Genomic DNA, 26,946 nt, shown 5'->3' with positions numbered 1-26,946 from the left:
CTTTTGCTTAGAATATGAGATTACAGGAAATTTCACTTAATAAGTAAATTACTTTTTTTTGGGTGATACATGTGATCTTTTTAATACTAAATATATCAATATATACATGTGTGTATATGCTATCCATGCAATGCTAAGCTAATTCTTGTGACTGATAACGATTTGTTTTTTGCGTGATTAAATCTAGTAGAAAAAAGTAAAAAAAGTTTAAGTAAATTTAATGGTTCAATACCTAAAATAAATATGTGATTAAAATTGAATTAGCGACATAAAAGATCCCTAGAAACATTTATTTTTGAGAAAATAATATTTTTTATGTTTGATTATTCGTTCCCTATTGGAATGGCCACTTTTGAGGATCGGAACAAATCTCAAAATTCTGCAGATTGTGTATGTTACGTATATAGATAAATTTTTGAGAAAAATACGCTATTTTAATGAAAAAATGCAGTTTAACGGTTAAACACGAAATGAAATAAGCACTCGGTATAATTTTGAACAATTCAAATGCGCAAAATTAGAGATAAAAAATATTGAGATCGGTGTTACCTTATTTGACGTTTCCGCATCTGTACCGCAAATTTGGCTGTATAATTCGGAATGTTCCCGCAAGTGTCTCTTTACACCAGTTGTATTTCCATTCGTCATTTTTATTGTTTTTCCAGGGCACAAATTACACGTTGCGAATTTTGTATTATTTTCAAGATTATTTATTGTAAACACTTGAAGATATTTTGAAGTCTTCGGTCTTAACTCAATATGATTTTCCTTTTCAGATAATACTCGTTTCATTTTTAATTTTTTATTTTTTAACTATAATATTAATAATAAGAGAAATAGGATCGTAACAATATACAATCAATTAGAATCAAAAGCCATGCGATCCAAGCCTAGGTCTTTAATGGCCTTATGTTAGTTTCTGTATATATATATATCTATATATATACATATAATTTTTCCAACAAACTGCGCGCCGATTATTTGTCGGACTTTAAAACACAGTTATTGTTAGAATTAAAACCCTTCCCTCCCCGGAATTAAATCGACTCGATTTAATTATCTAAAAACTGTAAAGAATTTTATTGCGAAAAAATATTACCTCAGCCAGGGTTCGAACCTGGAACCTCCCTCATTCCGTGTAGGGCGTCGTACCAATTCGACCACCGAGGCATGTGGTAATATTTATCGCAATAACCGGTGATAATAGTTTGAAACGTCTTTCTCAGGCGACGTGAATAAATAATAATAAGAGAAATAGGATCGTAACAATTATATGTATATATACAGGGTGTCCCATTTTAACTTGGACAGCAAAATATCTCAAAAACTAAGCTCCACATACAAAAATGTTTCAGACAAAAGTTGTATGGTTTCAAGGGGGACATAAGATGGTACCATTGGTTTGACCTTGGATGGTCGTTTAAAGCTCACATAAACGACACCTTTAATTTTTTAAATGGAAACCCCTATTTTTCAATGCATATTCTTGTAGCTAATCTCGAGAGCTTTTCAAAACACTATAATAAAGTATTTTTTCGTTAAGAACTTTTGGAATTATGAGGCTTGAAAGTTCTAGTATTTTGACATAAATTACAAAATATCTTGTAAAACATTAAGTTTTCGGTAATGTTACCTTAATACTTTTATGCACAGAATAATGAGACGAATCAATTGGTATGAAAAAAAGACATAGTTGCTTTTAAGAAAAAGTATGCAGATGCGTGTTGCAAATTACATATTTTTGCAATGGCCCTCAACAACAACAGGAATTTAATTCTCACGAGGGCTGACAAGGGGAACGTAACAGTCGCGCTCGACAAAGATAAATATATTGCGGCAATTGAAACGATGTTAAGTGATAGAAACACTTACTTACCCATCAAGACGGATCCCACGAAAAAACTCATTTCAAGCTCACGAGAATTACTAACTAGGTGGAAGAACGCGAATTATATTACAGGATCAATGCACAAATCTCTTTATTGTAGTGACGGGAAATTTACCGCGGGCATACGGACTTCCTAAAATCCATAAACCTAATTGCCCTTTTAGACTTATTATATCCTCTATAAATAGCCCTCTATATGATCTGGCCTCCTTCCTCCACCGTATAATGTTCAAAAGCTTCCCGAAAGCCCGCAGCTTTGTAAAGAATAGCATCGATTTAGTGGAAGAACTTGCGAGCATACATGTCAACGATGGCTACAAATTGATCTCATTGGATGTTGTTTCCTTATTTACGAATGTACCCATTGAAAGGGTTCTGGACAGCATATCGGTCAGATGGAATTTTATTGCCAAAAATTGCAATATACCGAAATCGGAGTTTTTTATTGCGGTCAGGCTGATATTAAATTCCACCTTTTTTATGTTCAATGGGAACATTTATCGGCAAACTTTCGGGGTTCCCATGGGTTCTCCTCTTTCCCCCATGGCTGCTGACATTGTGTTACAGGATTTGGAAACTATAGCTCTTTGCACCTTAAAATACATCCCTCCTTTTTATAAAAGATACATTGACGACATAACACTGGCGGCACCGTCGACTTTGCTGCAGCATACCTTAGATGTTTTTAATTCCTTCCATCCTAGGCTGAAATTCACCATAGAAATCGGTGAAGATGACAAGTTAAATTTCTTGGAGATCACGATGATATTGAACAACAATAGGCTAACATTTGATTGGTTCCATAAACCAACTTTTTCTGGCAGGTATCTAAATTTTATGTCGCAGCATCCGGTATGCCAAAAAAGAGGGACGGCCATAGGCTTAATAGATAGAGCATTTTTGTTATCGCACCCGTCCTTGCATGCTAAGAATCTCAGTCTGGTCATTGGAATCTTACTTAATAATTGTTATCCACTGGAATTCATCTATGGGATCTTGCGCGAGCGTCTTAAGTTTTTATTTAACAGAGACTCGAATACGAATGTGAGACGGAATGAAGAGGAGGTTGCTCCTTTTTTCACTTTACCGTACATCCCGACGATTACAGAAAAATTTAAGAACGCCATAAGGGAATTGAACGTGAGACTGTCGTATAACAGCCTAAATAAGATGCGCACATTCATCAAGGCGCAGAAGGATAGTCTTCCACGGTCTAATAAATGTAACGTAGTATATAAGATTAATTGCAATGATTGCGATGCTTCTTACGTGGGCCAAACTAGTAGGCAATTGCAAACTAGAATTAGGGAGCATCGTAATCATATTAATTGGAATACTCCGAATCATTCTGTCATAACCGAGCATAGAGTCGAATGTAATCACGATTTTGATTGGAAGAACGTTGAAATTTTAGACCACGAATCCTATTATTATAAACGTTCAGTTTCTGAGATGATATGTATAAAAAGGCAGGCGAAGGGGTTGAATTTGCAGACTGATGCTGAGGGTCTGCCTGACACGTATCTAAGTGTGATCGAGAGACTGTCAAAAATTTAGAACGACTGTATACGAGATAATCTATCCCCTCCCTCGGTGTATATTGTGTTAACCTTCCTACCGATGCTTCACTCACTCGCGACGCGTCGAACGGTTAGCTCGTTACAATGTGAGGCGTTTGTCGCTTTCGCGGTGCGATATTCTGGTCTGCGGTTGCTCCGTAAGTAAATTCATTAGTCATCTAATCAACATAGATAATTTACGCCCTTGCCACATCGTGACTTCGTTAATGGTACAGGCATGGTTCGAATCTTTCACCCACTTGGTCTTTCAACCTGGCGAGATTATTCGAGGATGAGATGGATGTGGAGCGATTGCACACCGGCATGTCGGGCTTTCGACTATGGTACATCCTGATTTAATTTTATTCTTAGACTGCGTCCTTTATACTTTATTTGTCGATGACTACGCCTTATACTCGACTTTCTGTAAATCTTCGTTTTTGACTATATGTAACTTTTAACGCTGAAGAGGACACGAAAAATGTGTCGAAACGTTCGTTAATATATCTATTGATTACTTTTAAATTGTTTTGCGCTTTGACTACCGCGCTTGGCTCTAATTGCCTCACCTACTCACATTGTATTTTGTCTGAAACATTTTTGTATGTGGAGCTTAGTTTTTGAGATATTTTGCTGTCCAAGTTAAAATGGGACACCCTGTATAGATATATATATATATATACAGAAACTAACATATAAGGCCGTCAAAGACCTAGGCTTGGATCGCATGGCTTTTGATTCTAATTGATTGTATATAATATTAAACTTTAATATTTTATATTGGCTATATGACATCGAGACGAGATTGAAACGAGATTTGAATTTGCTCGTCAATAACAAAAACAAAAGCGAGTTTTGCTACCCACTCGGCATGTTATGTTGCTGAAATATTGAAATATTCGGAAATGGTGCAGAAATATTTCGTTAACATTTCATTTGTAACTATGCATCTGAAATATTTCAGAAATGTACCTGCATCATGTTTTTTATAATATTGCATTAACAATATTTCTGAAATCTTTCAGAAAGTTGTTTACAATATTTGTAAGTTTCTGTAATATTGCAAAAAAATGTAGCAGATGCAATATTTCAGAAATATTTCTGAAACATTATAAAAGTAATATTACGTTTGCATTGTACGAATAATATTTCTGTAACATATCAAACGCAACATTGCATTTAAAATATTTCTAAAAAATTTCTGAAAGATTGCGTAGGTAATGAAAAATTGAATTGCAGGCAGTGAATTTCTACAATATTGCAGAAGAAATATTGCAGATGTAATGGTTCAGAAACATTTCTCTAATAAATGATAAACTATTATTACGTTTACATTGCACGCGTTATATTTTTGAATGTTTCACATACAACAGTGGATTTGTAATATTTCCGAAAAGTTGCTGACAGACTTTAGAACTTATAAAAAATTAAATTTATTATTATATAATTATTGCATTTTATTGCATTTTGTTTCTTTTATTAAGAATTTTCTGATATTCCAAATTTTGTCATATGGCATTTTTAATATAAAATATAAAATATTTAATAATATTTAATATAAAATAATATTCGACGCTGACTGGCAAAAAAGATTTATTTGTATATCTGTATTGTTAATATTGTTATGCGATAGCTTTATGCTCACCAAAATAAGCAAGTATAAGAAAGAAAGAAGCGTCAGAGTCAGAGGATCACCACTACCCTGTTCGATCATCGATGTCAAGCAACAAGGCGCCGGTATACTACTTGGATGGGTGACCGGCTGAGAGAGCGGATTTCTTCGGACAAATGCGCGGCGGCTATACGCACATGGCTTAATATATTTTTTTTGTTCCGGTAACAAAATATTTCATTTTTCACATATCAACAAATAGGTTTTGCGTCAATAACAAAATTTTGTTTGCTAATACAAAACATTTTTCTCAGTGTAAAATGTATTTGAAATATCTCTGAAGTGTTTCTGCAATATTTCGTAGATATATTTCAGAAATATTTCAGAAATATTGCCGAAATCTTTCAGCAAAGTTGCATTTGAAATAATTGTGCCGATTGAAACATTGCAGAAATGTTGCAGAAACGGTCGTGAAATATTTCTGAAATATTGATGAAAGGTGTAATATTTCAAATGGAATTTTGCAGAAATGTTTCTGAAATATTACATGCCGAGTGGGTATATTCACAATTTATGTCAAACTTCGATAGAATGTTCAGTTATATGAAAAGAATCTCGAAGTTTTTATCTTGTTCTTTCGAGAATTTTGCTTGATCTCGCTTGTTTGTTCGATTGATTACGGCGGCTTGATAAATACGAGACAAATATGAAATTTGATATTAAAAAATCGAGACAAGATTTTAAAACAAAATCATGCGCAAGAAATATTGCACGAAATGCTCGACAATTTATTCTCATACCAAATCACTAATAAAAATAGATAAATAAGTATAAAAAGAAATATTGTAAGATAAACATTAAAATATTGAACAATTTAGAGAACCTACATTTAGTTCGCATAAAAAATCAAATAACAAAAACGCAAATAAGTATATAAAAATAAATAAATTAGTATAAAAAGAAAAATTGAAAGATAAGCATTAAAATATTAAACAATTTGGAGATTCTACATTGACCAGTTCGCCTAGAAAATCAAATAACAAAAGCACAGTTCGAATGAGGTGAAGCAAACCTAAGGATGATTACTATGGATTACTATGGATGGGTGACCATGTGAATTTTTCGAGCAGGCATTGTGGCCGTCGCAGAAGAAAGGAAAGTACAGTAGAGTTTAATATTTTTAATAAAGAAAACATACAGGTAATCCTATTACAACATATGTAAAATATTGTTATTAAAGTATTGAATTAAGTTTTCAGTCATATTTTTCAAAAATTTATGCAGAAAGTATCAGAATTTTAATTATTTGATCAAATTCTTTTTTTCAAAAATTAAGGAAATCAGCTAAAACTACGATACTTTCAAATTATGGTTTTAAATTTATATTTAAATTTTCTATTTATAATTTTTGGTTTATATTTTTTTATTTTTTTCTTAACTCCGCCTTGGACGGTCCCAAGCCCGGCCTGAGAAAGGAGGAGGGTTGGAGTGAGCAGTCTTAGTACCCACTCCGTAAAACTAATTATATAATTTCAATATTGTTTAAATATTGTTTAAATATTGTTTAAATATTGTTTAAATATTGTTTAAAAACATAAAAACATAAAAACAGCAATATTTTAAAAAATTATAATTTAATTAAGAGTTTGAAGCAATTACATTTTCAGAAAAGTATTGGTTTTTTATGAAACCATAATTAAAATTTACAAAACCCATTCACCGATCATTGCCAAATTCAACACTAATCTATCTTTAATGATACTCTATCTATAAAAAAAGTGTGCAAGTAGAAACTTGCACATTGCTTCCTCATAGTTTTTAAGTGTGCAAGTAGAAACTTGCACATTGCTTCTTCATAGTTTTTAAGTGTGCAAGTAGAAACTTGCACATTGCTTCCTCATAGTTTTTAAGTGTGCAAGTGGAAACTTGTACATTGCTTTATCATAGTTTTTAAGTGTGCAAGTAGAAACTTGTTTAAGTGAGCAAGTAGAAACTTGGACATTGCTTTCTTTTAGTTTTTAAGTGTGCAAGTAGAAACCTGCACATTGTTTTAAAGTGTGCAAGTAGAAACTTGTTTTAAGTGTGCAAGTAGAAACCTGCACATTGCTTTCTTATGGTTTTGAAGTGTGCAAGTAGAAACCTTCGCTCACAAAGCTTCCTCTATGAGGAAGCCAAAACAAATAAATACTAATAATTATACATCGAATAAAATACAAGCTTCCTCATAGAGGAGCTTTGTGAGCGAAGGTTTCTACTTGCACACTTCAAAACCATAAGAAAGCAATGTGCAGGTTTCTACTTGCACACTTAAAACAAGTTTCTACTTGCACACTTTAAAACAATGTGCAGGTTTCTACTTGCACACTTAAAAACTAAAAAAAAGCAATGTCCAAGTTTCTACTTGCTCACTTAAACAAGTTTCTACTTGCACACTTAAAAACTATGATAAAGCAATGTACAAGTTTCCACTTGCACACTTTAAAACTATGAGGAAGCAATGTGCAAGTTTCTACTTGCACACTTAAAAACTATGAGGAAGCAATGTGCAAGTTTCTACTTGCACACTTAAAAACTATGAGAAAGCAATGTGCAAGTTTCTACTTGCACACTTTAAAACAATGTGCAGGTTTCTACTTGCACACTTAAAAACTAAAAGAAAGCAATGTCCAAGTTTCTACTTGCTCACTTAAACAAGTTTCTACTTGCACACTTAAAAACTATGATAAAGCAATGTACAAGTTTCCACTTGCACACTTAAAAACTATGAGGAAGCAATGTGCAAGTTTCTACTTGTTTTATGTTAATTTCGATGTCGATGAGTTTCCAGTGAATCGACGTTGAATTGACGTCGATTCGACATCAACCTTCTCACTGGATAAACATACTAAATATGCGACATGTTCGACATTTTTACATCAGGCTATGCTGAAATCTACAACTTTCAATAAGATCTGTTTCTATTCCTGCACTGCTAAACTAGTGCACACTGATGCAGTATAAGTTAGAGTGGGACAAGTATACTTTGTTTATATCTTACATTTAATTATAAAAATATTTTTAGAATATTGTAGAAAGTTGTAAATAGTTGTAATTTTTACAATAATTTGCAACTTCTACAAATTACTAAAATTTTTATAAAAAATTTTGTTAGAACGTTGTAGAAAGTTGTAAATAGTTGTGATTTTTACAATAATCTACAACTTCTACAATTTACTACGTTCTCATAAAAAATATTCGCAGAATGTTGTAAATAGTTATAAATAGTTATGATTTTTACAATAATCTACAACTTCTACGATTTACTACGTCTCATAAAAATGTTCGTAAAAAAGTTGTTACAATTTTCTATTACTTTTTACAACTTACTACAATTTACTACAATTTACTACAATTCACCATGAATTTCTACAATTTTCACAAATTTGTAGAAATTTGTGATTTGTTGTAGAAGATTGTAATTTTTCATAGAAATACGTAAATTGTTGTAAAATTATTTCCACCAGGGATATTGCGAATGCTAGTTATCATGTCCATTTTCGCGCCTGATTTTATGCTAAGATCTTCCTTGTTGCGTTCCATCTTTGCTTGTCTGTAAATATGACATTTTTGTACCCACGGAGGTTCGTTCTCTCCAAATTTCATATTCTCCGCAAGTAATTTCTGCCGATATCCTGCGGCTCTTCTTCGTTTTAATTTTCGTCCAATTAATTTCCTTTCAGGACCATTCAATGGTCTCTTAACTTCTTCGTGATAATCATTACGAGTATCACGCGTTGTGATTATCAAATGTAGTTCTCCGTTGACCGGTTTTTTGTAGGCAACCCCAACAATTTTATTATTACATTTTTTGCTTTTACATAATCCTTTGAACTTCAAATAGAAAGATCCAACGGCATAATTTTCATTTTCATCCTGTTCCATGCGTACGTATGACCATTTGCCCAGAAAAGCACATGGAAATTTGTACATATTCCAAAATGCTTTTGTGATTACATTTGGCCAAACCCATGATTTCAATCTCTTTTGTTGGTGATTAGAAGTCTGATCGGACTTTATCTGTTCCCACTCAGTGGGTGAAAGAACTAGAGGGAACGAATCAACACCAATGTCAGAATCTCCATTCTCGTCATTATGATAAGATGATTTGTCCGATTCAGAATCCTCTGATAGTTCATCAATGATATCATCTTCGATGGTCGACTTCGATGGTACCCAGTGAGAAATACCTCATCAAAACGATATCAAATTGACGTCAAATATATGAAAATTTCATCTATTTGACGTCAATTTGATATCGTTTTGATGAGGTATTTCTCACTGGGTATTGGTCTTGGAGGTTGGATATTTATACCCAAATTCTGACGAGCTGCTTCGAGACTTCTATTTTTATTATCTCTCACGTATGTATAAACTGAATGCGGTTTCCATCTTCCATTGAGCTCTTTGCTCATGTCTTTCCAAACTTTTGCAGAACTCGAAGGAAAATTGTTGGTATTAAAATATTGCATATATTTCTGAATTAACAGAATTGCTTCTCGGTTAGGAACACTACGTGGCCGTCCCATCTAAAAAAAATGAAGAAAAAATATTACATACTCTCAACATTTATTACAGCAATCAGAAAAATAACTTATTGAATGCCCCGATAGGAAAACATTTATAAATTATATGACGAAATCTTAATGAAATTTGGAATGCTACAATTATGTCTCTATATTTAACAACAATACATGTAGAAATTTAGACCTTTCATCAAATATATATAAATATTTGCACAATTTATTTCTAAATAGTATTTCAACAAACCAGCAGTATTATGGCAAATCTTAGTGGAATGATGACAAAATTAAATTTGAAAAGAAATTACCTCTAATCTATATATATATAATAGAATGTCTGTATGTATGTATGTATGTATGTATGTTCTTTATACACTCTTAAACTATTCGACCGAATTTTTACCAAAAGTATATGAAATAGGGGTAGAATTTTCCGGGGAGTGTTATAGAGTGTATAATTTTTCGTTACCGATCTTTTTGGAAACCGGTATCCGAAATTTTTCCAATTTTTCGGGAAATAATTGACCGAATCTTAAAGAATTGTATATAAAACAGGGGTAGAATTTCCCGGGGAGTGTCATAAAGTGTATAATTTTTTGTTACCGATCTTTTTGGAAACCGGTATCCGAAAATTTTCCAATTTTTCGGGAAATAATTTACCGAATCTCAAAGAATTGTATATGAAACAGGGGTAGAATTTCCCGGGGAGTGCTATAAAGTGTATAATTTTTCGTTACCGATTTTTTGGGGAATCGGTACCGAAATTTTTCCAATTTTTCGAGAATTAATTTACCGAATCTCAAAGAATTGTATATGAAACAAGGGTAGAATTTCCCGGGGAGTGCTATAAAGTGTATAATTTTTCATTACCGATTTTTTGGGGAATCGGTATCCGAACTGATAAAGGAATTTTCTTCGATTAAGGATATTGAAACACAAATAAAGTCGTTTGAAGAAATCTATTTTTCGGGAAATAATTGACTGAATCTTAAAGAATTGTATATAAAACAGGAGTAGAATTTCCCGGGGAGTGCCATAAAAAAGTGTATAATATTTCGTTATCGATCTTTTTGGAAACCGGTATCAGAAATTTTTCCAATTTTTTTGGAAATAATTGATCGAGTAGAAAAAGATTGGTTACGACATGTTTAATCCATGAACACTCCTTATGTTTGTCTACAATAAGGATATTGAAACATAAATCTAAATGAAGTCGTTTTAAGAAAAACGACTCCCGGGCGAAGCCCGGGTAACCAGCTAGTAATTTATAAATGTATTTGAGTTTTATTATTTTTAGAATATTTTGTAAAATAAAATAAATCAATATGTATGCTTTAAAATGTACAATTAGTCTGAAATTATAATTTTGAAATGTTATGACATAAAATATTACACAATTATAATAAATATAACACAATAATTGTGCGTAAATTATACTCTAAATTGAATATATCAATTTTTGGGCAAATAACATTTAAAAATTTTATCCCAACAAAATCGCTGCGTTATGGCGAAGCATATTATTAATGCAATTATTGTGAAATTCTTTCCTTTCGTGATGCAGTTAGTGTATAATATTTGAGCAAATATCATCTAGAAATTTTATCCATTTTCCTATTAAGATGGATCCAGATTATTATCGTTTAATGTGGCAGATGTGTTATGATCATGGAAAATTGTCAAAGATTACTACACTATTTCACTTTTTTTTTAACGAAAACTTACTCTCACGGTGATACATTCAATACAATATGCTTTTTTTTTTAATGAACATCCAGAATACTTTCACTCAATAATGAGTTCTATAATAATACTAAACACAGGAGAAGAAAACGAACAGAAGAAATTACATAGTCTCAATAGTCTTTTGTTTTCATTGTTTGTCTGATCTGGGTTGTCGATAAATCCGTTAAAATTCCGGTCGGTAATTCTCCGAAAATTAAAGTTATTTATTGAAAAAAATAAAAACGAAGTTTGGAAACGAAATTTGGGAATGCACGTAACTTTTGTACCTTCTACTAGACTTTAAATAACCTAACGTCAATTCCTTCTTTTACAACAAAATTCCAATTTTATGCATGTTTTACTATAATTCAAAATTAGAATAATGGTAGATTTTATTTTATATTTGATGATATTTGATTATGTTTCTTGGATATATATCGCGTGACTAATGCCAAAAGAGTGGATGAGCCAAAATTGAATTTGTTATGAATAAGACACCTGCACGTTATTTAACTGTATAACAAAAACTGGTAATCACAGCTCAAAAAAATAAAGTGGCATTAAAAAGCTAAGGAAATTTTCTATCGAAATATGTATTCAATCGCTAAATCGAAAAATAATTAAATGTGCGTAAGTTTATAGGCTGTTTTGACATTAGTCACTATATATTTTCATTATTGTATAGATTTAAATATAATTAGGACTCAAATTTTTTATATACAAATAACTTACCAGCGTACCAGTCGAATTTTTCTAGGTAATTCCACAATGCTTTTTTAGAACTCTTTGTTTCACAGTGTGACACCTATTTTAACAAGACAAAATTAATTTCTCTATTATTTAATTATTTATTATTAAATTATTAAATTATTTAATTATTTAATTAATTATTATCTAATTTTACTTTGCGCATTATTTGTTACCATATAGCGAACAAATCTAGCCCTCTGTGACAGCAAAAGAAGAAATGTCGGCCGTGCCGCAAGTGCCACTATAGCCCCGACCGTTTAAAGCATACCATTCTGCCCGAAAGATTCCTGTAGGCTAAGTGCGATTCTCTGCAGAGATCCATCATCCTAATAAAACAGTATGCATATCAATTGTTGAACTTGTTAATAAAACTATATATTTCCGTACCTCTGACAGAAAAGTGTTTATTTATGAGATGTCTGAGAGAACTACTAAACCACACGCTGCCGCGACGCGGCTATACCACGCGTCACTTTCTCGTAATCAAAAACCATCACGCGCTAGTATAAGAGGCGAGCTTGTGACAAGCCTAATTACAATGCAGCCAATTCTTTGCTGCAGATCAGCTTAAGTGATACCTCTGATATCACATAGTGCAGAGATCTGCGAAGCAATTTTTGATAAATTGTTGGATACGTCTTACTTATTTATTTACATGTTTTTAAATAATTTTATTAAGTATGAAATATTTAAAATTGTTGTCATTTCTTGAGCTTTATATGCACACAATATGCAGTATTTCATTGAACATTTATGTGTTCATTATGTCACTATTTTGTAAACTTTTATAAATTTCATAACATGTCTGCATTCTGAGCAACATATGAGCCCGCATCTGTGTCTATTCTTGCCATCATGTTTTTAATAAACGTGAGTACAATATGTACTCAGAACGAACACATTTTGCTATCTGGGTACCTATCGAGACTTTCTTCGGAATATAAGACAACCAACGACCTGGAGCACTGCAGCACTTCGTAATGTGTAAGAACATCCCGAGCTGCTTCAAAGGGACAAATACTAACAAATTCGAACAGAGTTTGATGGATATTCTCCATAAATGGGCGGATTGCCTCTTTGTCATTTCCAGTCTCGACAGAACTTAAAATCCCAGCTAGTAAGCCGATATCCAATTTCGCCCTAAAGAAATTGAGATTTGTTGTTGATTAGACTTCGGAGTTAAATAGTATAAAGGTCCGTCTACAATGGAAGTAAGCAGTAATAAGTAAGGAGTAGAGTATGGATGGGAGTAGAATATTACTACCCAGCAAACACCAAATATAATTGATATATAACCTGGGAGTAACAGATTATATAACAGGTGTTATACTGGAGTAGCATAACAGTTATATAACTTTACATTATTACTATAATATAACTAGGTTATAAAACTATTATGTTGCTCCGTTATTTATGTTATAATAAATGCACATTAATACAACTGTTATATATGCGTGTTATACAACAACGGTTGCGTTGATATTATATAAATATTATATAACATAATTTCAATTACCGCCGGAATTATATAACCTCGATAGCATGCGCCATAGCGGCGCACGCAAGTTCGCGGTCTCTCGCCGCTTCTGCTAGTGCCATCGTGCCACGATCGTGACAATAATACATTAGAAGACCGCGCCCGTCCGTGAGAAATCGTGAACCGCGTTTGCGGGTGTCTCGTGTGCGCGACGGCCCGTCGCTCGTGAAAGGACGCGACGCCGGCGAGAGACGGTCGAGGCCGGAGGACGTGGCTTTGATTCGCCCTCGTACGAGAGCTAGATAACTTGAAGGTATGTATTACCTATATTATAGGTTAGAACACGTTGTGCACATATTTAATATAGAGGTACTTTCCGTTTCACGCACGATGCGCATAATGCATTATTTATCCTTGTTATTCATCGAGTGTTAATAAACAAGGATAAATGATGCATTATGCGCATCGTGCGTGAAACGGAAAGTACCCTAAGAATCGGTTTCTGTAATCTTATTTCGGAGCGAGATATTTCGTTATCCGATTGATTCTGTACAGTTGGTGTTGTAATTTCGTCACGTTTTCGTTGGTAGATAATTTACGAGTTTATTGTTTGTCGAAAGTAACAATATTTGTTGAAATGTTAAGTAGAATTTATATCGTTGTGCTGGAAACAAAGTAAAAGCTTTGCAGAGTTTTGTATTTTGATTTTTAAACCGAAGAGTTCAAAAGCGTTAGATGCAATTTTATTATTTTTATGAATTATATAGTTTTAGTACATGGAATATCTATTTATTAAAATCTATCATTGTAATATCTATTTATATTGCTCATATTTTTATTTTTGTTTTAAGGACATATTACCTCGCACCATTCGACGCTCACAGAGTCCGAATTTGATAATATTGCGGCTGAATGGATCCGCTTCGCAAAACAGCGTAAAACAAGAGAAGAAAAAGAGAAGGACAAGGAGAACAAAACTTAAGAAAATACATCATACGTATTTAAGGAGGTTCTACAGGTACTCTCTAGTCAGTTGAGAGATGAAGAGAAAATCTTCAAATTCATCAATTCTAAGTATTCATAAAATATTTTCGTGAATTTTGATGACGTTAGAGCCTATATCATACCCATATTAGTCGAAGCGAGGAATAATTAAAAATATCGTGTAAGTGCTCCTTTGACTCCGGCGGCTTATACATGCGAGAAAATGTGGTAACGTCGCGAACTTGAGTCTCGCTGTTCTGCTCATATGACCGTGGTTATTTCACATAATTCTAGAGCGAGTACTCCTCCGTAAGCGCTCGTAAAGGTTAGGTGCTTAAGTTTGAGGTGCTGTCATACTGTGGTGCTGTACTGGCTGTACACTTTTCGCGCGGGTGCAGTCGCTGCAACGTTGCCAAATCTCCCTTGTTATTCGAAGCACGCTACGTGAACTGTGATATGGCCTGTTTCAATAGCCAATATCATAAAATTTTACGCGATAACCCTTGTTTTTCTCGATATTTCTGAAAAGCTTAGATTAAGATCTATAAGAGCTCCGTTTTTCGAATCTCTGGTAGGTCGCCTTCATATAATTAATATCTCGTTTCCTGTCTCCAGGAACCCCTCTGCCATAAGAGCTCATGTTAAAAACTGTAATTTCAAAATTCATTTTTGCAAATTTTTACACGATAACCGATGCTAAAATTTTTCGAGCACTTTTCTCGCATCTCAATTTATACGTCCATGAAGTTTTTTCCAATTTTTAGATACATCCATTATCTGTAGAACCTCCTTAAAGGTTTATTTTAATTTTAAGGCTTAAAAAATTTGCAATAATATTTTGTTATGGCTCATTGTACTATTTTATAACCTCTGAAATTTTAATCACTTAATTGTCAACGCTTAAAAGCTATTTTTCTAGTTTATTCAACCGCAAGTGAGAAACGTTATTTTTTCATTTTTTAGAGAAATGGATATGTTTCCATTATCTTTCGTACTTATAGCTTAATAATCTTTTGACGTAGAACTACGTCTTTGTCGACAGTAAGGAGGGGTATAAGGGGGGGTAAATCTAGGCACAGCCTGCAACGAATGCAACGAAAATATGTCACACTTTGAACGTTTGTATCTTCGAAACTAATAATCGTAGAGTAATCATTGACATCTCATTTTAAAGCTTAAGAAGTCCCATTTATGATAAATCCAGCCTGAACTCTCTATTTCTTCTCGTTTAGATATAGTAGCGTTAGAAAGTTTAGCTAAATTTCTCGTAGATGCAACGAAAACATGTCACACTTTGAACGTTTATATCTTCGAAACTAATAATCGTAGACTAATAAATGACATCTCATTTTAAAGCTTAAGAAGTCCCATTTATGATAAAACAAGACCGAACTCTCTATTTATAACCGATTTTCTTGAAATGGAATTATTATAAGAGATTTTTCTCGAAAAATATTAAAGGAAAATATACTTTATTATATAGTTTTTGAAAGCTCTCAATGTAAGCTAAATGTTTTCGCAATTTAATAAATAAATAAATGAATGAATAAATGGATGAATGGATTTAATAAATAAATAAATAAATGAATTAATAAATGGGTGAATGGATGAATGGATGAATGGGTGAATGGATTTAATAAATAAATAAATAAATGAATGAATGAATGAATAAATGAATGGATGAATGAATGAATGGATGAATGGGTGAATGGATGAATGGGTGAATGGATGAATGGATTTAATAAATAAATAAATAAATGAATTAATAAATGGGTGAATGAATGAATGGGTGAATGGATTTAATAAATAAATAAATAAATGAATGAATGAATGAATGAATAAATGAATGGATGAATGAATGAATGGATAAATGGATGAATGGATGAATGGATGAATGGATGAATGGATGAATGGATGAATGGATAAATGGATGAATGGATAAATGGATGAATGGATGAATGGATGAATGAATAAATGAATGGATGAATGGATGAATGGATGAATGGGTGAATGGATGAATGGGTGAATGGATGAATGGATTTAATAAACAAATGAATGAATGCATTGCCTATATCGCCCTTGTCACACTTTGAACGTCACACTTTGAACGTTTGTATCTTCGAAACTAATAATCGTAGAATAATAAATAATATCTCATTTTAAAGCTTAAGAAGTCCCATTTATGATAAGACAAGTCGGAACCTTTTATTTCTTACCTCTTCGATACAGCAGCGTTAGAAAGTTTAACTAAATTTTTTGTCGATGCAACGAAAATATGTTATACTTTGAACGTTTGTATCTTCGAAACTAATAATCGTAGAATAATAAATAATATCTTATTTTAAAGCTTAAGAAGTTCCATTTATGATAAGATAAGTCGGAACCCTTTATTTCTTACCTCTTCGATACAGCAGCGTTAGAAATCACCACACACACCACACACACACACACCACACACAACACACATATACATACCACACACACACACACACACACACAACACAGACATCACACACACTCACCACACACACACACATACCCCACACACACACACACACAACACACACACACAGACCACACACATACCACACACCCACACATACACCACACACACCACACACGCACCGCACGTACACACCACACATACACTACACACACAGACCACACACACACCACACACACACCCACCACACATACACACACTTTTCATCAAAATATTTTATTTTCCTCATGGAGGAAGCAATAATGCAATAAAAAATGAATAAATAATGAAATAAATAAATAAATAGTCCAATAAATAAATAAATAAATAAATAAATAATGCAATTAATAAATTCAAACTTTATTTAAAAGAAAAATATTTATCAATTTAATATAAGAAAATGATCACATTAATGAAACTTGTTTTAAATTTTATCTTTGATTTTTAATTTAAAAAATTAAAATTAAGTTGCTAGTTTCATGAATTATATGTCAATATGTGGAAGACTTGTGCCCTCACTCTATTGAACGAGTTTTTCTTGTTAACTTGCTGTAATCTGGAAAAATCAAAATAGAGCACATGAATATGCTTGTTGACTTGCTGGAATCTTGAGCTTGTGTATCTGAATTTAATGGAAGAGATCTAATTATATATTGTATTTTATATTAAAATTAAGACGTTATTATATATATATATATTTTAATTGTATTAATTAGCTTCCATTAAATTCAGATACATACAATAGACATATAATATGTTTTAAAGCTTAAGAAGTCCCATTTATGATAAGATAAGTCGAAACCCTTTATTTCTTACCTCTTCGATACAGCAGCGTTAGAAACCACCACACACACCACACACACACACACCACACACAACACACATATACACACCACACACACACACACACACAACACAGACATCACACACACTCACCACACACACACACATAACCCACACACACACAACACACACACACAGACCACACACATACCACACACACACCACACACCACACACACACACCGCACGTACACACCACACATACACTACACACACAGACCACACACACACCACACACACACCCACCACACATACACACACTTTTCATCAAAATATTTTATTTTCCTCATAGAGGAAGCAATAATGCAATAAAAAATGAATAAATAATGAAATAAATAAATAAATAGTCCAATAAATAAATAAATAAATAAATAAATAATGCAATTAATAAATTCAAACTTTATTTAAAAGAAAAATATTTATTAATTTAATATAAGAAAATGATCACATTAATGAAACTTGTTTTAAATTTTATCTTTGATTTTTAATTTAAAGAATTAAAATTAAGTTGTTAGTTTCATGAATTATATGTCAATATGTGGAAGACTTGTGCCCTCACTCTATTGAACGAGTTTTTCTTGTTAACTTGCTGTAATCTGGAAAAATCAAAATAGAGCACATGAATATGCTTGTTGACTTGCTGAAATCTTGAGCTTGTGTATCTGAATTTAATAGAGGAGATCTAATTATATATTGTATTTTATATTAAAATTAAGACGTTATTATATATATATATTTTAATTGTATTAATTAGCTTCCATTAAATTCAGATACATACAATAGACATATAATATGTGAATACCTTTTCGTGTTGCTTGCGGCACAGTTTTTACTGTGCTCTTTTTTGTTTATTTTTTTTCTTTGTTTGTTTTTGTTTGTTTCTTTATTTTTTATATATTTATTTTATTTATATGTTACTTATTTATTTATTTATTTTGTTTAGATTTGTTTGTATTTAGCTTTCATCGAGAGCTTTAGCAACAACGTAGAACTACGTCAACTATCAATAATGATGAATTCAGCGCTACAGCCCTGTGTGGAACTTGGCCTCTCTTGATCACGAATACTTTAACATGAAATAATGACAGTTGACGTAGTTCTACGTGTTGCTTGCGGCACAGTTGTTACTGTGCCCATTTCTTTTTTTAATTTGTTTGCAATCACAATGTGCTCATTTATCAGACATTAGATGGATATGTACTTATATGGAGGACTTAGGTTAGTGCGGAATATTTCTACAAGGAGATAGTGCCAGCACTCCTGGTTTAGACCAGTGGGTGCTGGGACTGTCCTCTGTCGAGGACAGAGTCCGCATTGATCGATGTCCTTGATCCAGCTTTGACCAGTGAGTGCTGGCACTGTCCTCTGGCGAGGACAGAGTCCGCATTGGTCGATGTCCTTGATCGAGCTTTGACCAGTGGGTGCTGGAACTGCCCCTTTTAGGAATAGAGTCCGCACTAGCCTATAAATCTTCCAGAGGAAATATGAATACATCTCCTTTTGATGTCCACTAGACAAGCATGCTCGTAAAATGATTCAGAAAAGAGATTATTAAACTATAGGTATAAGTCCGACAGATAAACGCGTTATGATAAAGTAAAAGGCTAGTATAAGTTATATATTATAAGTTAATTATAAGGCTCAATATTAATTGTCATACAACTCTGAAATTTGAATCACTTGTCAGTGCTTAAAATGTCTTATGTTCATTAAACCGCTAGTAAAATTTTTTCTTTTTTTACGAACGCAATTTGATTGTCTTTTTACAAAGTTGTGATTGAAAATCAGAGATTGTACAATTGACTAGTTTTACATAATTATTTTCTATAGAGAATTGACTGGTGGACTCCACAACAAAAACAGATTCATGTCTGATGCTTATAATAATATATATATTATATATACATATGTGCAAGTACAGCCTATATTTAATTATATATACAACAACAGTAGATATATTTAAATTGAAGAATGTGGAAGCCACCAGCCAATATGAAATTTAGATTTTGGAATATATCGCATATATTCCATAGAATATACCAAAGATTTTATGTGAGGAATCCTTGAATGATCCTTGACTGGATCAATATGTATTGTGATAAAAAGCTGTTTATTAACCAAAAATGTTTATTAACCAAATAAGAAAAATGTTATTATATATTAATATAATATATATAGAAAAATATAATATATATTTTCTACATGTTTGGAGTGCAAAATATATCTAATAAAATGATTATTCAATATATATTTATATTTGTCCCTTTCCTACGCAAAACCATGTATGTCTTTTGCACATACTAATTCCAGAAAAGGTTTTTAAATTAATTTCAAGCAAAAGCAAATAAAACAGTTTGTTTTCGCTTAGAATTAATTTAAAAACCTTTTCTGAAATTAGTATGTACAAAAGGCAAATTATAAATTAATTAATATACAATAAAATGTACGATAACGGTTACACTGCAGTTATATAACAAAAATGCTTTAAAGTATATTACTGCTATATAAATGTTATATAACATCGCTATATTTATATTATATAACTGCAATAATCCATATATGCGAAATTACAACTAACATCTGCATAACTGTTACGATTGTGTTATATAGCGTGTTACATTTCGTTATATACTGGCAATATAATCGTTATATATCTGTGTTTGCTGAGTACGTTTCTGTCTACAATGGCAGGAGTAATGACTAGCCAATCAATCGAGCAGATAGTATAAAGAACTGTAGTAGAAGATCTAGAAAATTGTAATCTCCAGAAATTCTTTAAAGGCTGTTTACAATGGAGGAGTGAAACTGTCGGAGTGGAGAGTAAAATAGCGAAATATGGCGAAATGGGTCATTCCCATTTTCTACTCCTTACTGCCCTACTGCCAGCCCATCAAAGACGTCGAGACAAGGCGCGAAAAATATGTTTGTGCCGATGACTTGTGCCGACGTGATACAGTTTTTATTTATAATTATAATATAAAATGGATGATGAATATTATATGGATGGAGTTGATGGCGTTGGTGGCTTTGAAGAAGATGAAGAAGAATATATTGGAGACGATAATATTAATCGTCAAAAACAACTTGTTGCCATTGTCAAAGTTAACCCACCGCTATGGGATAAACGGCAAAAGGCCTATTCTGGCAAGAATTTTAATAAAGAACTTGCATGGGACTCTGTGGCTGAAGTGCTCGGAAATATGTCTGGTAATAATACCTGCGTTGTATCTCTGATATGCTATACCTATCTAGCGAGAATTGAGGTTATCGCACTGGTTGATGTTTGTAGGTTTGTAGGTTGATATTTATATGTACTTTTCATATACCAACTATTCTCTGCTTTAACAAATTATTTCTGTTACAAATATTAAGCGTTGAGTTTAACGAAACACAGTAATATGATTATTAATGGATATATCGAGCCTTATGTAATAAATAAAGAAATACAGTGTTCAAAATGTGGTGATAAATTAATAATTGATACAAGTAATTGCATATTTCGATGCCGAAAAACACATTATGAAAAAAAAATCCAACAAAAAATATGTAAAAAAACAATGTATGTTTCAAACAAGTGCAAAACCAGTCGCTACATAGCGTCGGTATAACAGGTTTCATAACCTGATAGTCGTCAACTTTAACAGTTAATATCTCGCTTCGCGGGGCAGAGCGGGACTTTTTTGCCAGATTCGTTCGTTTTGTGCAAAAACGCGTCGATTAAGCCTAAATTCAGCGAAATCGGTGAGGAAGGAGCTCTCCTTAAGTATTACCGGAAATATTCTCGTCGGCGGTGGTGGGTACGCCCTGTCAATCGAAAGAAAGACGCCAAAGGTTTCTATGCTAATCTTGTGACAGAACTGAAAAGAACGGATCATGAAGAATTTTTTTCATTATTTCGGATGTGGCCACAACATTTTGACATTCTAGTTAATCTAGTTCAACCGTACTTGGTGAAAAGGAGCATTCGGACACCACTTCCAACAGAACTACGGCTTGCTGTTACATTAATGTAAGTAGTAAAGAAGACAAAGATGTGTTTTTTTTTATTCTTCATACAATGACAATTAACAGGTACCTTGCTCAGGGTGATAGTGCCAGGTCGAAACACTTGGAATTTAGACTTGGAAAATCTACTATACATAAAATTATTAATGAAACATGCCAAGCATTGTGGTTTGCATTAAATCCTATTGTATTGAAACCTAAAGATCGTTTTGACTGGGAACAGATTAGTGAAGAATTTATGACAAAATGGCAATTCCCCAACTGCGTGGGAGCGATAGATGGACGTCATATGCGTATCCAAGCTCCTCCCAAATCAGGATCTGCTTTTTATAATTACAAGCAATTTTTCAGCATAGTGCTGCTTGCAACATGTGATGCTAGTTATAAATTTACATGGATTGATGTTGGCCAGTATGGTGAGTTTATAGAAATATAACTATTAAAAAGTGTATGCATTGCAATATCTTCTTTATTTGACGAATTAATTGTGAGTCACAGGTTCTATTAGCGACTGTGGTATATGGGCAAATACAGATTTTGCACAAGATTTACAGAGTGGAACTGTTGATCTGCCCACTCCCAAACCACTCCCTGGGAGAGACATTCCTTTTCCATACGTGTTTGTGGGAGATGAAGCATTTCCCTTAAGTACCCAGATAGCAATGCCTGATGATCAGATTTCATCACGTCATGATCTTCTGATATTGACCGAAATGTGATGTATGTCTTGTGATCATATTGTGATGATACACATCATGAGTACAAGTTAACATGTATATGAGGAAATATATGAACTCAGATATTGACGTTACTTAGCCAACTCATGATAATCACATGCTGACCCTGGTGGAAATAATTTTACAACAATTACCGCGAGCGCTAGTACCGCACGCTGCCGCGACGCGGCTATACCACGCGTCACTTTCTCGTAATCAAAAATCATCACGCGCTAGTATAAGAGGCGAGCTTGTGAGAAGCCTAATTACAATGCAGCCAATTCTTTGCTGCAGATCAGCTTAAGTGATACCTCTGGTATCACATAGTGCAGAGATCTGCGAAGCAATTTTTGATAAATTGTTGGATACGTCTTACTTATTTATTTACATGTTTTTAAATAATTTTATTAAGCATGAAATATTTAAAATTGTTGTCATTTCTTGAGCTTTATATGCACACAATATGCAGTATTTCATTGAACATTTATGTGTTCATTATGTCACTATTTTGTAAACTTTTATAGATTTCATAACATGTCTGCATTCTGAGCAACATATGAGCCCGCATCTGTGTCTATTCTTGCCATCATGTTTTTAATAAACGTGAGTACAATATGTACTCAGAACGAACACATTTTGCTATCTGGGTACTTATCTCATGCGACCATATTCATGTAAAACCAGAGGTGGTCTGACAGAAAATATGCGTATATTTAATTATAGATTGTCTCGTTGTCGTCGAACAATCGAAAATGCTTTTGGCATCCTTACGGCACGCTGGCAGATCCTACAAAAACCTCTTTGTATGTCTGTGGAAAATTGTGAAATGTTATTTAAAGCACTCATATGTCTTCACAACTTCATAATGATTGGTGAAGAAAGATTACATGTGCATGAAAGACGCTACTGTCCTGCACAATATTTTGATCGAGAAGAAAATTATACTGTGAGAGAAGAACATTGGAGGCAGCAACATTCAGCCTACTTTAAGGATATAAGTAGAGTAGGAGCCAATCGAGCTGGAGCTGTCTCTATAGGTTTAAGGAATTACTTGCAAGATTATTTTGTCTCGGATATTGGAAAATCTCAGGCACCTTGGCAATATGAAGCTGCACTTGGAGCTACACGTATCAATGTACCTGCTGGATTAAATGACAACTGAATAATTTAAGTGTGAGAGATGTACACCTGTAAATATACATTTATAGACTTGTATATAATGTTGTACTTTATTAAACTAATTCCTATCTTTCACAAATCTTTAGCACCATCTGTCTTGCACATTACAGTCTTTCATAACGTAATAACATTTGGCTTAGGTAATAACGAAGAAGAGCAAGAAAATATAGTTACTTATAATAATATACTTTTAAAGTAAATATACTTATATGATAAAATAATATATTTATAGTAATGTACTAATAAAGGTGAAAAGCTTACATAACATAAGAGAAAAGATTCTTATATATATCTTTGCATAACACAACTTGAAAATAAAAGTATCGATCATTTTTTTAGATCAACCAAAATAAAGTTAAGAAAATATTAATAAGATCAATAGTCTGTGTATGCTGTTATGCCTTATTGTTCTTCACATATTTTTCATTGCTGTATTGCAACACACCCAACATGCATTCAAACTTGTCAGCATCCTTCACTTTTGTTAGTGCCAAATGAATTGCTCCTGTGATGGGATCTGGAGCTGTTGCATGAACAGGAACAGGTTCTGGATTATTCTTCAATGTCTGCGAAACCTCTCAAGCCAGATTGTTCAACCCCTCACACTGCTTAACATATTCTTGTGTAAACTCATCTTCTGATTGCCTTTTCCTCTTACTGAAGGTATCAGATGGAGGAACTATCTTTGTTGTTGGCTGACTCATTGTCCGCAGGACCTGCTGTGCAGTATTTACTTCATTCCTTGGTGCTAATTTAATTTCAACAGTAGATGGAGGTTGCGTTTGCGATTGAGACTGTGTTTGCACTTGCTGCTGTCTTGGAGGCTGAAATGTTATCTTTGGAGACTCGACGATAACATCAGAATCACATGTCGTATCATCGCCTGAAAATGGATATCCATATAAAGATATGTATATATATATATATATATATATATATATATATATGCGGACAAATCATATTTTTTATACTATTCAGCACATAATGCAATACGTACCAAACAAGGATGCATACTCTGATGTCCACTTGGCACTAGGAGTTTGTGCAGCTTGTACAGATGGCTTCACAATTTGTGGCACAACCAATTGACGCTGTGGTAAATGACTAATCTCATTTGATTTTGAAGATGCAGTCTTCGTATAATTGCTGCTGGTTCTGTAAACAGTAACGATATAAATTGTGATGTTGCTCTGAACATTAAATATTGTATACTGTATAGATATAGGTAATCAACATACTTTCGAGGTATGATAACTGCACGTAAAAAACTATCACACATCTCGTACAATTCCCATGTAGGAACATATGTGGGTTGCGCACTTTGTCCGGACTTTCCTTTCAAGGACGTGATCACTTTACGTCGCTCCTTTCCGTATTTCTGCCGTATTTTGTAGAATTCCTTTTCGGCCTCTGAACCTACAAACATCAACCAGTGCGATAACCTCAATTCTCGCTAGATAGGTATAGCATATCAGAGATACAACGCAGGTATTATTACCAGACATATTTCCGAGCACTTCAGCCACAGAGTCCCATGCAAGTTCTTTATTAAAATTCTTGTCAGAATAGGCCTTTTGCCGTTTATCCCATAGCGGTGGGTTAACTTTGACAATGGCAACAAGTTGTTTTTTACGATTAATATTATTGTCTCCAATATATTCTTCTTCATCTTCTTCAAAGCCACCAACGCCATCAACTCCATCCATATAATATTCATCATCCATTTTATATTATAATTATAAATAAAAACTGTATCACGTCGGCACAAACATATTTTTCGCGCCTTGTCTCGACGTCTTTGATGGGCTGGCAGTAGGGCAGTAAGGAGTAGAAAATGGGAATGACCCATTTCGCCATATTTCGCTATTTTACTCTCCACTCCGACAGTTTCACTCCTCCATTGTAAACAGCCTTTAAAGAATTTCTGGAGATTACAATTTTCTAGATCTTCTACTACAGTTCTTTATACTATCTGCTCGATTGATTGGCTAGTCATTACTCCTGCCATTGTAGACAGAAACGTAGTAATATTCTACTCCCATCCATACTCTACTCCTTACTTATTACTGCTTACTTCCATTGTAGACGGACCTTTATACTTTTGCAGTCAAAGAATAATTAACTGTTACTACGTTTACGCGAGCGTTACTTTTGTAGTAACTTACGATAATTCCTTCGCGTAAACGGGATTTTGTAGTAACTTAACGATAATTTACTCCGCGTAAACGAGTGAATTATTGTAAGTTACTACAGAAGTAACGTTCGCGTAAACGTAGTATGTGCTTACGACCGTCGCTATCGTCGCGCCATTTACCGACCTTGCTTACGACTTACAACATTCATTGTAGACCGGCCCTTTAGCAGCACTTTCCACATTCTCAGTTGTAATTGGATGACTCACCATGGTGAAACTGTCCAGCTATCGCACATGTAACTTGATTTTCAGATGAAATCTTTATTTCCCAAACGTTTAAAACATTACAGACGTGTTTCCCAAATGATTTCACGTTGATTTAAAAAGAAAAAAAAATTGGTTTTAAAATTATGTCTGCTAACTATACGCTCAATTAATTTTTATTAATTATAAATAAACGATTATTTCCTAAACTTTGAAACTATATTCCTAAACTTGCCCAAACGATTCCCAAACTATTAAAATAATCAATAATAAGAAATATCAAATCCCACTCGGCATGTTACGTTGCTGAAATATTGAAATATTCAGAAACAATGCAGAAACACTTCATTAACATCTCACTTGCAACTATGCATCTAAAATATTTCAAAAATGTACCTGCACCATGTTTTTTGCAATATTGCATTAACAACATGTCTGAAATCTTTCAGAAAGTTGTTTACAATATTTATAAGTTTCTGTAATATTGCAAAAAAAATGTAGCAGATGCAATATTTCAGAAACATTTCCAAAGCACTACAAAAGCACTATTACATTTACTTTGCACGAATAATATTTCTGTAACATATCAAACGCAACACCGCATCTAAAATACCTGTGAAAAATCTCCGAAAGATTGCGTCGGTAATGAAAAATTGAATTGCAGGCAGTGAATTTTCTACAATATTGCGGGAGAAATATTGCAGATGCAATGGTTTAGAAACATTTCTGATACATGATAAAACTATATTATTACGTTTGCATTGCACGCG

The 26,946-nt window shown here is 33.2% G+C and overlaps 3 protein-coding genes and 1 long non-coding RNA gene across 4 annotated transcripts; 3 read left to right on the top strand and 1 right to left on the bottom strand.

The window, feature by feature from the left end:
• Positions 1 to 2,011: 2,011 nt before the first annotated feature.
• LOC139781671 (uncharacterized) lies at positions 2,012 to 3,467 on the top strand. The gene has a single exon (XM_071720535.1). It carries the CDS (start codon positions 2,114 to 2,116, stop codon positions 3,443 to 3,445), a length of 1,332 nt encoding a protein of 443 aa, XP_071576636.1. The 5' UTR covers positions 2,012 to 2,113; the 3' UTR covers positions 3,446 to 3,467.
• Positions 3,468 to 3,472: 5 nt separating this feature from the next.
• On the top strand, positions 3,473 to 3,966 carry LOC139781672 (uncharacterized). Its single transcript, XR_011720618.1, has 2 exons — positions 3,473 to 3,605; positions 3,684 to 3,966. It is a non-coding gene; the product is annotated as an uncharacterized lncRNA (long non-coding RNA).
• A 17,811-nt stretch (positions 3,967 to 21,777) lies between these two features.
• LOC139781669 (uncharacterized) lies at positions 21,778 to 23,819 on the top strand. Its single transcript, XM_071720533.1, has 4 exons — positions 21,778 to 21,887; positions 21,950 to 22,299; positions 22,382 to 22,531; positions 23,247 to 23,819. Exons 1-4 carry the CDS (start codon positions 21,778 to 21,780, stop codon positions 23,759 to 23,761), a joined length of 1,125 nt encoding a protein of 374 aa, XP_071576634.1. The 3' UTR covers positions 23,762 to 23,819.
• Positions 23,820 to 24,225: 406 nt separating this feature from the next.
• On the bottom strand, positions 24,226 to 25,502 carry LOC139781673 (uncharacterized). Its single transcript, XM_071720536.1, has 4 exons — positions 25,277 to 25,502; positions 25,017 to 25,194; positions 24,776 to 24,933; positions 24,226 to 24,661 (listed from the first exon to the last, which is right to left on the bottom strand). The coding sequence occupies exons 1-4, from the start codon at positions 25,500 to 25,502 to the stop codon at positions 24,357 to 24,359; spliced, it is 867 nt and encodes a 288-aa protein (XP_071576637.1). The 3' UTR covers positions 24,226 to 24,356.
• Positions 25,503 to 26,946: the final 1,444 nt, after the last annotated feature.

The sequence above is a fragment of the Temnothorax nylanderi genome, unplaced genomic scaffold (assembly GCF_030848795.1).
Source record: "Temnothorax nylanderi isolate EJ_2023f unplaced genomic scaffold, tnyl_v1.0 TNYL_tig0353_pilon, whole genome shotgun sequence".
Taxonomy (NCBI): Eukaryota; Metazoa; Arthropoda; class Insecta; order Hymenoptera; family Formicidae; genus Temnothorax; species Temnothorax nylanderi.
Note: the sequence above shows the minus strand (reverse complement) of the source record. Positions and strands in the feature narration are given on the sequence as shown.

Coding starts and splice junctions, on each gene's coding strand:
- LOC139781671 (XM_071720535.1), top strand. CDS start 2,114: ATGTTCAAAAGCTTCCCGAAAGCCCGCAGCTTTGTAAAGAATAGCATC.
- LOC139781669 (XM_071720533.1), top strand. CDS start 21,778: ATGTGGCCACAACATTTTGACATTCTAGTTAATCTAGTTCAACCGTAC. Junction 22,300..22,381: donor GATTGATGTTGGCCAGTATG/GTGAGTTTATAG, acceptor TGTGAGTCACAG/GTTCTATTAGCGACTGTGGT. Junction 22,532..23,246: donor AGATGAAGCATTTCCCTTAA/GTACCCAGATAG, acceptor TTTGCTATCTGG/GTACTTATCTCATGCGACCA.
- LOC139781673 (XM_071720536.1), bottom strand. CDS start 25,502: ATGGATGATGAATATTATATGGATGGAGTTGATGGCGTTGGTGGCTTT. Junction 25,195..25,276: donor AGTGCTCGGAAATATGTCTG/GTAATAATACCT, acceptor TGATGTTTGTAG/GTTCAGAGGCCGAAAAGGAA. Junction 24,662..24,775: donor AGAGTATGCATCCTTGTTTG/GTACGTATTGCA, acceptor ATCCATTTTCAG/GCGATGATACGACATGTGAT.